The 12,196-nt window shown below is 45.4% G+C and overlaps 1 protein-coding gene across 1 annotated transcript; it reads right to left on the bottom strand.

Moving 5' to 3' along the window:
* Positions 1-5,934: 5,934 nt before the first annotated feature.
* GSC (goosecoid homeobox) lies at positions 5,935-7,472 on the bottom strand. Its single transcript, XM_030481503.1, has 3 exons — positions 7,142-7,472; positions 6,716-6,975; positions 5,935-6,258 (listed from the first exon to the last, which is right to left on the bottom strand). Exons 1-3 carry the CDS (start codon positions 7,470-7,472, stop codon positions 6,106-6,108), a joined length of 744 nt encoding a protein of 247 aa, XP_030337363.1. The 3' UTR covers positions 5,935-6,105.
* Positions 7,473-12,196: the final 4,724 nt, after the last annotated feature.

The raw sequence follows: 12,196 nt of genomic DNA, 5'->3' as shown, positions 1-12,196 counted from the left end.
TTATAGCTTTTAAGGGTTTACAGCTTTGCTGTAATTATGCGCTATTGGGTAAAATTTGGCATACAAAGAACTCTTTTCCATTCTCTCCTCCTAATAGAAAGTTACTTGCTCTGTGCCGTTACTGCATTTGTTGCACATGCAACACTCAGCAAGAGTTTTAAGTCGTGCAAGCAAAGCGGGTCAGGGCTATCATTTTGTGGCTTTTAGACATACATCTTTCATACACCCAAACCATATTGTTCCTACCTTCACTTATCTTTCATTAATTTAGCCTTCAATTTGGGTTCATTCACATGGAAAAAATGTGTAATTCATTCATGAACCAAGAGAAATTCTACATATCATTACATAAAGCATAACCCTGAAGGACATTTTTTCACCAACAAAGTCAAATTTCCACCAGGATCACAGGTAAACATGGTGATGGCATTAAAATTCACCAGGGAAAAAATGTCATCACTTCTGCTTCCCCACACTGTGCCAAAAGACTTACTGCATGTCTCCCTGAGGTAGACAAACCTAAGCATTTCCAGCAGAAGAATGGAGTAACGATAGTTCCCCACCTCAGGATCACGCTGAAAATTCACAGTGAGTTCTTTGACAGTTTGCCAAAAGCATTAAATAAAGGAAATAAATACAGTTACATTCAGGTGCTATACTCATAACACCTTGGAGTCAAGGAGATGACAGCTTCAGAAGTTCTTATCCTTGTTCTCAGCAGCTTATTCCATCACTGCAGTTGCAGCACAGATCCAATGGTTTGTGATGGTACCCTACCACTCACATCTCTGAAATGATGCCATCAGAATATGGCTCCCAATTCCTTGGGGCTTTTTTCCGGGAAAAGAATGTATTAAGTCTGCCATGTCCCCAGGTCCACCCACCTTGGTCAGAAATGGGAGTAAAAGCCTGGCAGGCAGTTACCCTGTTGAAGCAGATGCTTTAGCTCAGAGGAAGGGGGCTCCACATGCCAAATCCATCCCTTTTGACAGGGTGTAGTCAAGGTGAAACCCAACACACAATGGTAGCAAAGCAATCTGCAGTTACTGGGTAGCAAACACTGAATAAATCCCCTCAAAGACAAAAAAGCATAAAGATTTATTATTATTGTACCTATACAAACACAAGCAGGTTCTGGTGGGGATTCAATGCTTACTTCAGAGTTTTTTGGGAAGGCTCTTTTCCTGGACATAATGCAAATGAACAATTATAACTTCAACATTGGCACACGTATTCAACGTGTTTTGGGGTATGCTAATAGGTGAAGCACTAAATCTCCAAGGCAAGCATGCATCTTTGTCCAGACAAGGCGTAGAAAAGAAATGCAAATACCAATATTCAGACACCATTTAGAAGACAGAGATGAAGTAACTTTCAAGTGCATGGGTACTTTTAAGCTATAACAAGTTTCCTGGACTTTCTCCTGCTCCATATTATTCTATTCAGTTTTGCCTTAAGTTTTGCCATATGTCCTGAGGAATATAGTCTCTGTCTGTTTGTAGACATCTATTCTATCCTGAAAACAAAAAGTGAAAGAAGGCTGATCCTTTTTTTTTATTTTACCTCTAAGTTAACCAGCTTTGGATAGTTTCAGTACAAACTAGAATACTTTAATATGGGTTTCTACATTTAAAGTTGTCGGATGCTTTACAGAGATAGGTCACTTTAAAGTTTGTATTAATTGATTGCAATCCAACATATAGCTGCTACAATTGTTACCTTGTACAACAGACTCTAATCAAATCAGGGTAAGTGGCAAATCCAGAGGAACACAGTAATTTGACTAAACTTCTCTTTCTAGGTTTAGTGAAGACTCACCAGGTCTCGAAAGTAGGAAAACATAAAGTATAAATGGAATGAAACTCTAGGAGGGTAGAATACAAACCAGAAACTCTTTACGGTTTTTGTTCATTTATGCTTCATAGTGTATAACCCCAGAGAACCAATAAATGCAGATGGAGCACAAAAAATACGAACTCACCTTAATGTTGCTTTTTTTTTAATGTATATATAACTTCCAGTAATCCAAGCGTTTGCTTCACAGGTCATGTGTAAGAAAGAGTTTGCATGGTTTATATTCCCAGGATCCCATCACTCTAAAGCTCAAAACCAGTTCACTCAAGTATTAGTAAAACTGAAAAAAAAGGAAAGAAAAAAAAAAAAAAGGAAAAAAAAAGTGTCCAGATTTTCAGCTGATAATAAATCACTTCATGTCAAGGAAAAAAAAACAAAGTCTGACCTCTGTTTCCAGTATTACTTATTAAAACAAGACTATAGAAATAAATATGGAAATTGGGTACTAAATAGAAACATAAATTTTGGCCGTCTAAATGCAAATGGCACAATGAAGATATGCATCAGCTTGCTCAATCTGCCTCTACATTACAGAAAGCTTCTGGATTGTACACTTACTACACATTGCTCTCCCTAGCTTTCCCTTGCAAGAGAATTCCATAACCTAAACCAGCTTGGTGTCAGGAAGATTTATTTGGTGTGTGCTCCTTTTGTATAATTATTCCATTATTACTCCTAGAATGCATAGCATTATCTGGAATAAGTCTTTACTACAACAGTGAACCTTGGAGGTAGCTTATGTTTCTTATAATTCTCCTCTCACCCTACTTCTCCCTCGCAAGATCTGAAAGGAATATTAGTCATTCTATAGACAGAAATTTAGAAAGAAAGAAAGAAGTCCAACATTTCACAATCAGTGAGACAGCAAGAAACTCATGTTGTGAAACCCAGAGAGTACATCAGTACCATGAACCATATATCACGTTTCAGAAATATCTAAGATGGTTTTTCAGTCATATTAAATCTTCTGAGAACAGGTTTGCACCAAGATGCAAGGTTGCAAATTGCAGTGGAGGATACACACACAAAGCAAAACAACAACAAAAAAATCTCTTTTGGTCTCCCTCTTAGACAAGCATTAACAAACGTAACCATAACCAACTCTTTCAGATCCCTTTTGTTAGAACTGACCATGCAGGAACATAGCGCATATTCAGGCCCCTCACTTTGCCTTGCTCCTAATACACCAACAGAAAGGGAAAATCATGGAAGTTGTGACATGGCGTTTGCATTTTGTCATGTAGGAGTTCTCCTAAAATAAAAATTTAGAGAAACATCTAGAGGCAGATATGCTAACCAAACAGTACAAGTAAATGAGAGAACTTCTTATTCCAACTGCCCTCAAATTTTCAACCATTTAAGTTTTCTGCTTTCTTGATAATTGTGATGCAATTGTCACACTACTTTTCAGTCATTGAACTCTTCCATACTGCATAAGATGTGATTTTATAGTGTAAAAAATGAATGGAGCCTTTAGGTTTTCAACAAAGACTAGTGAGAAAAAGAAAGAGACAGCTACTCTTACTTTCTCACAGCACAAATGCCTTTTCTAGCAAGTAAGCTAAAGCTTTTGGGTTAATATTAAAATTGCTTTTCAGTTAGATTTTAAAGTGGTATTATTAACTCTAATAGGTCTACATCTATGTGTAGTAATAACAATAGATACCCAGGACAGTGATATCAAGCTTATGGTAATCAAGAGTTTATAGGAAACTCAAAAATTAACTCAGACTAAGGTACAACATGATTTTAAAGCAAACAGTGGTGACTTCATCTCAATCCCAGGCATAGAAAGTGCATTTTGGAACACAAGGTTTTGATTCTTATGTTGCATCGCATGCTCCCACACAACAAGAAGTTCTAAACAAATCTGTAAATTGGCATGTTCAGCGACCTGGAGCATCCGTGGTTCTCGAGCACCTTGCTCCCATTGGAAAAGTCTAAAAATCTATAAAGATATAGACTACAGCCTGAAGTATTGGCTATCAAAAACATATTTAAAGCCCACCACTTAGAAACCCAGATCCAGTTTAACTCCCACATTCAACTATGCAAGCTAAAATCCTTAATAGTGACTTCCAAAATTACCACCCAACACACAAAAATGCAGAACAAAACAAAACCCTACCAAGCTCCCAGTGTGGCAATAAGACTATTTATACATGGGAAATAAAGAAAATATATAAGCATTTGCAAAATCCCAGGCAATTTTATCTTCAGACCTGGCTTTTGTTTGCAAATTATGCCTGCACTTTAAAGCCTAACAATGACTAAATACAGAAAAGATTACATTAAAAATCCACTCAGTGAGACTTCCTGCATATAACATAACAAAATACTTATTTTGAAAACTAATTTTCAGTAATTTGAAAACTAATTTTTTGTGCTCCTTTGGGTTGTAACTCAATACAGTTTATAGAGATCAGATATGCATCTGTAACGTCTCTAAAATGCAGACGTAAAGCTCTGTAGAGTGACAAACCATGGTACACATGCAAGAAGAATAATCCATTTGCTTTGCCCTGTCCTCCTCTGCTGTGCTAAGGAACAAGAGACTAAATTTCTTCTCTTCAAGAGAGCAGTAGCTAGGAAGCTGTAAGCCCCCTAAAGGACTGACTCATACAGAACCACACTTGTTTTCTTCCACAGCAGCTGTTCCTACATCTTGATACAGGATTACATTCCTCAGAGAGAGATCCCACATCTACATGGAAACATGGGTACATTAAGAAATGTTATCTGAGCAGACAGGTACTGCGATTGGCTCTATCACACTAACACCTGCAACACAGACTGCTGTACAACACCCATAAAAAGCTGGGTAACTCAGGAAATAGAGAAGCGCAAGGACAAGCAACGCAGCAACTGACCATTTCTAATGCCACCGGAAGCAATGGTGAGCACATTTATATAAAACAACTTCTTGTCTGATCCAGATGAGCTGAATTGATACAGGTGAGTTTAGGCATTGGCCGTAATGAAGGAAAATCAGCTCACTACAACTTAACTTCTGAATTAAAGGTACAGCATGAAGATTTCCAGCCAGAGGTTATCTCTGTTGGCTTTACACGTTTAGGTTATTTGTTTTAAATTTATAGATAGTTTTTGTAGACCACGAGAGGGAAAGTTATTTTTAAACAAGACAGCATAGGGAAACCATGGTGGTTCTGCTCTGAAGGGAGGAGAACTAAGAAATGGGGACTCACAGGAAAAAAAAAGCATAAGGAAAATGAATGTGAATTTTACAGGGAGAATAGTCTTCTCTTTTACAAGACCCTTATAAAGGGAAGAGTAAAATGAGACGAGGCTGTCACTGCTTTCCTAATCGCAAAGGTAGCGCTTCAAAGAGGAAAAAAATGCCACTAGCAACTTTCTGTGAAACATTCCCAAAAGCAGCTCATACTCCCCTTACACGTTATTCATTTGATAATGGCTGAAATTTATTAATATCAGTTTAAAACACCGAGATAACTTTTCTAAATGGAGATGAAAGGCAAACGCTTTGGAAACTCAGCAGGGCATACCTACAGAGAGAAGGGAAGAAAAGCGCAAGGGAACAGGACAGAATAACAAGCGCGAGGCCAGATTTGCTTTGCCTCTGTGTATTCCCTAAGGGCATCGCCTCCAGCCCGACCGGCCCCGCGGGGCCTGGGGAGCGGGAGGCCGGGGGCTGTCTGCCGGCGCTCCCAGAGGGAGAACGGACAGGCCGGTATCGCCCAGTGAGGAGCCCTCGGAGGCGGAGCGGAGTTTGCTCCCGGCCGGGCCCCCGCACCACCCCGGCAATCCAGGGCCGGGCTGGGCCTCGGTGGGGCTGCCCCGGGGACTGCTGCGGGGGAAGGCCGGGCTGGGCGTCCGCCGCGTTCCTTCGGGGTGGAGGATCCGCCATCGCCTCTCGGCCTGCAGCGAGCGGGAGACCGGCGGGCCCGGCTGATAACGCGCTGCTCTCCGCTTCCTCTCAAACTATGCGAAATCTCGTTAAATGAGTAACTGCGCCAGAGAGCCCCCGGGAGCAGGGCACCGCCGCCATCCGCTCCCTGCTCCACTCGCTGCGGCGCAGGGGTGAAAAAACGCGCCGCCGTCTACCTGTGCAACACCTCCGCAACACATTTTATTTACACGAAATCAGCTCGGGGCATTGTACATTATATACAGATATTTTCCCCCTCCAACAAGGCAGAGCTTGTGCAAGATTAGTAGCATCCTCTGGAGCGTATCCGACAGTCCACGGGAAATGTCCCTCTCTGCGAGGTATCAGCTGTCGGAGTCCAAGTCACTTTTCCCGTCCTCTTGTCTCTTCTCCGGAGACGTTTTCGACGCTTTATTCCATTTTTGTGCGTTTTCTGACTCCTCCGAAGACGATCGCTTTTGCCTCCTCCACTTTGCCCGGCGGTTTTTGAACCAAACCTGTTACGTTAAGTAATTAAACTATTAGGCAGAATAATGAAAACGTGCAAACCCACAGACCACCCTCGGACCCGCCGGAGCCCTGCTTCGCACGGAGCCGTTCGCAGCCGCGGCGGGGCCTGTGTGCGGCAGCGGCCGCGCTCGGCCGGCGGGGGACGGAGAGAAAACTACCGCTGCCGCTCGGGTGGGAAAGGCTGAACCCGCTCAGGAGCCACGACCGCCTCTCGCCATTTGCTCCCAGCCGTGTGACCGGCTGGTCCTGCCGTCCCAGAAAGGCACTTGGAAATTAATAATAACAACAAACTTTCCCTCTCCCACGTGCAAACCTGTTGCTCTGCCTCCCGGAGCTCGCCGCAGCCGGCGGAGCCTGGCTAGAGCTGCACCGAGGTACCCCCAGTCCGAGCGCTATTAAATGCGAGAGGGAGAGCTTAGAAAAGAGGAAAGGAAAGCAAAATACCTCCACTTTTTCCTCTCTTAAGTGCACCCTTCTGGCCAGCTGTTCCCTGGTGCCCACGTCTGGGTATTTCGTTTCCTGGAAGAGGTTTTCCAGCGCTTCCAGCTGCTCGTCAGTGAAGATCGTCCTATGCCGCCTTTTTCGCCTGCAGTGCAGCTGGTTCAGTAACTGCAGCTCCGTCCGGGACAAAGTGCCCACGTTCATGTAGGGCAACATCTGATGGGGAACAGGGGACATCAGGACTGACCCAGTGCCCTCGTAACCTACGGACAGAGAGACGAGACGACGACACGCTTTGCATGAGATCTCTGCTGCTGCTCCCACCCTCCCCCCATTCCCGAAAAAAACAAACCCTTCCGCCGGTTCCCGGCTCCCGCCGCTGCCCCGCGGCAACGGGACAAAGAGCGCCCGTACGCGGGGCCGCCTTACCTGCGGGGGGCACGCAGGAGCACTGCTGCGCGCCCAGGGGCGGCACGGCCCCGCAGCACGAAGGGCCCACGGGGGATGCCGGCACATGCAGCTGCCCGTAGTAGTAGTTGTTGTAGCCGAGCCGAGATCCGGTGACCGCTGGCGGCAGCGCGGAGGCCGGTGCCACCGCCCGGGAGTAAAATCCGCTGTAGTCGGAGGCGCTGCCGTAGAGCGAGTCCCCGTGGAGGCCAGGGAAGACGACGGGCGCGGCGCTCGGGGGCAGCAGCACCGAGTCCTTGCAACGGGGTCTGGCCGCCAGGATGTTGTCGATGCTGAACATGCTCACAGGCATGCCCCAAGGCGTGCGGGGCAGGGCAGGGGACCGGCCGGGGCGAGGGGACGGGGGTAGGTGGCTGGGGAGGGGGGGGAGGCTGGAGAGACACGAAATCGAAACTTTTCGGAGAAATTTGAAGAAGAGATCGGAGCGAAAAGAGCGGACCTTTTTGCGAGGGCAGCCTGCGGGCAGAGTGTGCGTGTGTGTCTATGCGCGCGTGTGCGTGTGTCTATGCGCAGGATCCACCCCTGGAACTTTCCCCCCTCAACTCTCGCCTGTTTACTGATCTCAACCCAGAGGGCTGCTCGGAGTATAATCCATCTGAACCTCTTCCCTTTTTTATACCCAGGCGACGTCATCCTGGATTTAGTTCCTGGTAATATGCAGATGACAAACAAAACCAGATTTGATTTTTTTTTTCTCCCCCTTTTTTGGGGGGAAGGGGTGGGGGTTACACAAAGGAGTGAAAGGAGCCCGGCACTATGTATTGAGAATTAATGAAATTAACGTAATCCTTTCCATTAGTAGGCTTTTTTGAAAGGCCCCAGATTTAGTCTTGATCTCTGCTGCACCGGCTAGTTGCCCAGGTTAATCTTATTAATGCCATTGTGCAGAAGTGGTTAGCAGCTCCTAGCCTTGTCTATTATGCACCTACTTTGCTCGTGTTAGTTCACATTAGTGGGTGCGATTTCCTCTGTCTGAAGCTCAGAATCATTATTTATGCTTCGAATTGGTTAAGCAGCTTTAAAAAAAAAAAATAAACTGCGATACAACCATACAATCCCCCACACTCCCCCTTCCCCCCCCCCCCCCCAAGTGTTTCTGTAGCTGGATTTGAATTTTGCGTTCCCCGACTCGGAGAACTGAAAGGGAGCTGAGGAGTATGCGTTCCTCTGATTTAAGCTTTATGCAGTGGAGCAACAACCTCTTCACTGAGTAAATGAACTACTTTTTCTTTCCTCCCCCATTTTCCTAGATCACCTGGCGGAAGGAGGAGGCATGAATGTTGTACATTGGATTTTTTTTCTTTTTTTTCACCCGCCTTTTTTTTTTTTAATTATGTAACAGATTCAGATCCAAACAGGTATCACTTTTTATTTTTAAACAAACCAAGAGGTGGAAATGTTAAAGACCAGTGGCATCCAAAATCTCCGGGTCTGGTAGGTGTTCTGGTTCGCTTCTGATCCATCCCCGTGCCTTTCTCACTTCTTCTTGAATAAGAATCTTTTTCTTAGGAGGGAGAAAAAAAAAAAAAAAAATAGAAAAAAGCGCCCATAGAGTTGCAATGATACGGAGAACTTTATATTTTCCATGTTCCGTGAATTTAAAGTGGAGCAGTTTTGCATCCCCAAAACTCTTCCTATCAAGACGCTTGGCTCTCTTGGTAGCTGGCTCTTGTGATTTGCAGAATACTTCGTCTGTCACGACTGTCACTGGGAATCCACAGGAGGTGAACTGAATAAGATTAGACTATTTACCCCATCAACCTTCCATCAAAGAAGGTAGGAAATTGTACGCATGAAATGAAAACAAACCATTAGGGTCCGTTTACGAGGAACACATTATTTTTCCTCAACAAAGAATATCCTCGTTAGCTCTTACTCGCGCTTTATCCTTCCTTTCCTCGATGTTCCAGGATTTAAAACCTCATCTGAGAATGATCTGAACCAAACCCCTATTTCTAGCAAAAGACTAGTATAAACGTAAAAAACAAAAAACCAACCAACAAAAACCCCAAAACCAACACACCCCCCCTCCCGCTCCCAAAAAAGAAAAAACCCAAAAAACCTCCAGGGCTTAATTCTCTCGTTTTTGATACGTAGCGATGTGATTAATTAACAGCATCTTTAATTTATTTGCCGAATAATTGCTTTCCACCTTTGAAATTTAGGCATGAGCTTCGTGCAAATTTTGCAAATTTAATGTAAAGTAAACTACTTGACAGAGTTTGTTTGGTTTTTGATTTTTTTTTTCTGTTAATTTTGGATTTTTGTGTTGTTTTTGTGTTTTGTTGCTTTGAGGGCTTCATTTTTTCTTATTGTTTGTTTGGGGTTGGGGCTTCGGGGGAGTTTGGGGCTGGATTGTCGGGGGTTTTTCCGGTGAGTAATTCGCAGCGTGCAGCTTGTCAAGGCTGCGCGCAGAGCAAGGCGCTGCTTAATCCCGCCGCCGGGATGCCCGTTCACGTCCTCGGGGGGCTCCGCCGCAACGTGCGGTAGCATCTCTCCTGAGGCCTGTGCAGCCCCGGAGATGAGCGGGGCTTCGGACAAGCCGGGCCGCAGCCCCTGGGAGGACCAGGCCCGGGGGCGCCGAGAGAAGCGGCACGGCCGGGTCTCCAGCCGGCGGGGAGGGGAATACCCCCTCCGCGGGTGCCTGGGGGTCTCCGCAGGCTGTGCCTTGCCTGCCCGGGCCGGGCCCTGGCTCGGCGGCGGCGGGGCAGGACGGGGCTCTCCGCGGGGCTCCGCGAGGCCCGGAAGGCGAAAGGGAGGCGGGTGGTGGGGAGAGCACTGTGCCTGCAAATTGCCGCCCCTCGGAGAACCGAGTAATCCCCCTAAAATCCCTTTCCTGTGGAGAGCCGCAGTAGGGATACTCGCCGGCGGGGCCGAGTTCTTTGGGTGTTGAGCATCACTTGCACCGGGTTTTTCTCTCCGCTCCAGTCCGGATTCTCCCGGTGAAGGCAGTACGGCGGGGCAAGAGTGGGCACCCGGGGCGGCCGCCGGGGCCCACACCGCCGGGGCCATGCGATCGCGAAGGCTCTGTTGAGGGATGAGCCACCGCGCTACAACGCTTCCCTGTATTCCTAATTTGGAGATTACTTTTTTCAGCTAAGGCGTCAGCCCCGTGGGGAAATTCTCTTTTGTTTTGTTTTAATCTTAGTAGTCTCGCTGTGAACATTCCCAGTTCTGAAACCCGCTTGGCCAAACCTGCTCTCGGAGGTTCTCATTTCGCACCCGCTCTTCAACCTCTCAAACGTAAAATTGCGCTAAACAAACAATCAGTTGTCACAGAATGTCGGGATGAAATTGTAATAACAAATGAAACGCAAGCAAATTGTGCTGCATAGTGTTGCTAAGCAATTGTTTGTTACTGGAGGGTGGTCACAGCATGGGTTGAGAGAGAGATCTAAAGAGGAGCATAGCATCGGGCGGAACAAGCTGTTAGGTATGAAATACAGTAAACACTGCACTGATTTTCAACATTATTACCCAAACACGATTTCATCCAAAGCAATCACCATGCACAAGACTATGAAAATGCACTGCTTGAGAAGTCGGCCGGTGGTTTGATTTTACGGTATTAAGGAATAATTCCGGGGACGCGGCGCACTCCGCCTGCCCGGCGCTGGCGTGGCCCGGCCTGATGGTGGGAGCGGCACCGGGGCCCCGCCACCGGCCCCCCCCGGGAGCTGGCAAGGAGCCTCCGACCCGACCGGGCTGCCCCGGGACGGCGGGACCCAGCCAGGTCTGAGGAGGTACAGCCGGGCTCTGTCCCGCGTTCTGGTGGGTCACCGCCGGCTGCGAATCCCTCTCGGAAACGGCACTTGGCAGCATAGCTCCCACGTACGAGTGCCATCAGCCTTCGGCGTCCCCCACGTTTGTTTCACACTGTTTGCATCGTTGCTTCACACACCTCCCTTCCCCGCACCCCTCAAACAAAAAAAAAACCAAAACAAAAAACAAACCAAAACAAAACAAAAAAACAAAACAAACAACAAAAAAAAAAAAAAAAAAAAAAAAAAAAAAAAGGAAAAGAAAAAATGAAAAGAAAAAAAAATCCTGCAATGCAAAATTACGGTAATTTGTTCCCAGAATAAACTTATCTTGAACTGATTAGGAAAGTCAGTCATTCGAAAACGAGGCAGAAACGCGGGGATTTTTTCTTTCTTTCCCCCCTCCCCCCAAGCTTCCCTCTAACAATATCAGCTTCTAAAGTTTTCATTCATATAAACTTTATTAATGAAGATCTTTTATTTAAATGTCAAGGGGATTTGAAATTTAGAGTAAATTATGAAGTATGCATGTCTTGCCAAGTCATGGGTCAAATGCATTTGTGAAAAACTGCTAAAAGAGCATATGGTTTTGAATTTTTCTACAATGACTAGTGTTTAAATAAATTGCTTGTACTGCTTAACTTCATGTATAATTTTGACAGAAATTGGCCTATAGCCTTTTGATATGTAAACATTTCAGGCTTTTATGCGGTATAAAAAGACACTTGCTTTTTGGGATCAGCTAAAGCAGTCACCCTGTAATTCAGAAAACTGGCACCTAACATTACATTCTTGCTACATTTCAACTTTCAAGTGGCAGCATGGAGGGGGAAAAGAGAAGGGACATTTCAAAAGCAACGTCCAATTGGAATTAAAAACTGCAAATGAGGTGAGAATGTGCCACTCTATCTGATTGAAATGGATAAACCAGAGCACTAAAGAATATTCTCTGTCTTGTTTTCTAAAAAACAACAGACGAATCAGTGGAAACAGACTTCAACGGAGCACAGACCTGACTTGCATGTCAAATTAATGTCTTAGAACAAAATCTGTCTAAAATACAAAGAGGTGTGATAAAGAAAACCCAGATATGCCTTCTGAATTCTACCAGTTTCTCTTTACAGACTATCTTGGTCTGTAAAAATTCAAACGGACTGTTATATAGGGAATATTGCATAAAATGTGTATAAGTATGCCATAACCGTTTGAATTGCCACTTAGCTAGCTGCATGTTCACCAGAAACTAGCTTGCGTT

This window comes from Strigops habroptila, chromosome 4 (assembly GCF_004027225.2).
Source record: "Strigops habroptila isolate Jane chromosome 4, bStrHab1.2.pri, whole genome shotgun sequence".
NCBI lineage: Eukaryota > Metazoa > Chordata > Aves > Psittaciformes > Psittacidae > Strigops > Strigops habroptila.
Note: the sequence above shows the minus strand (reverse complement) of the source record. Positions and strands in the feature narration are given on the sequence as shown.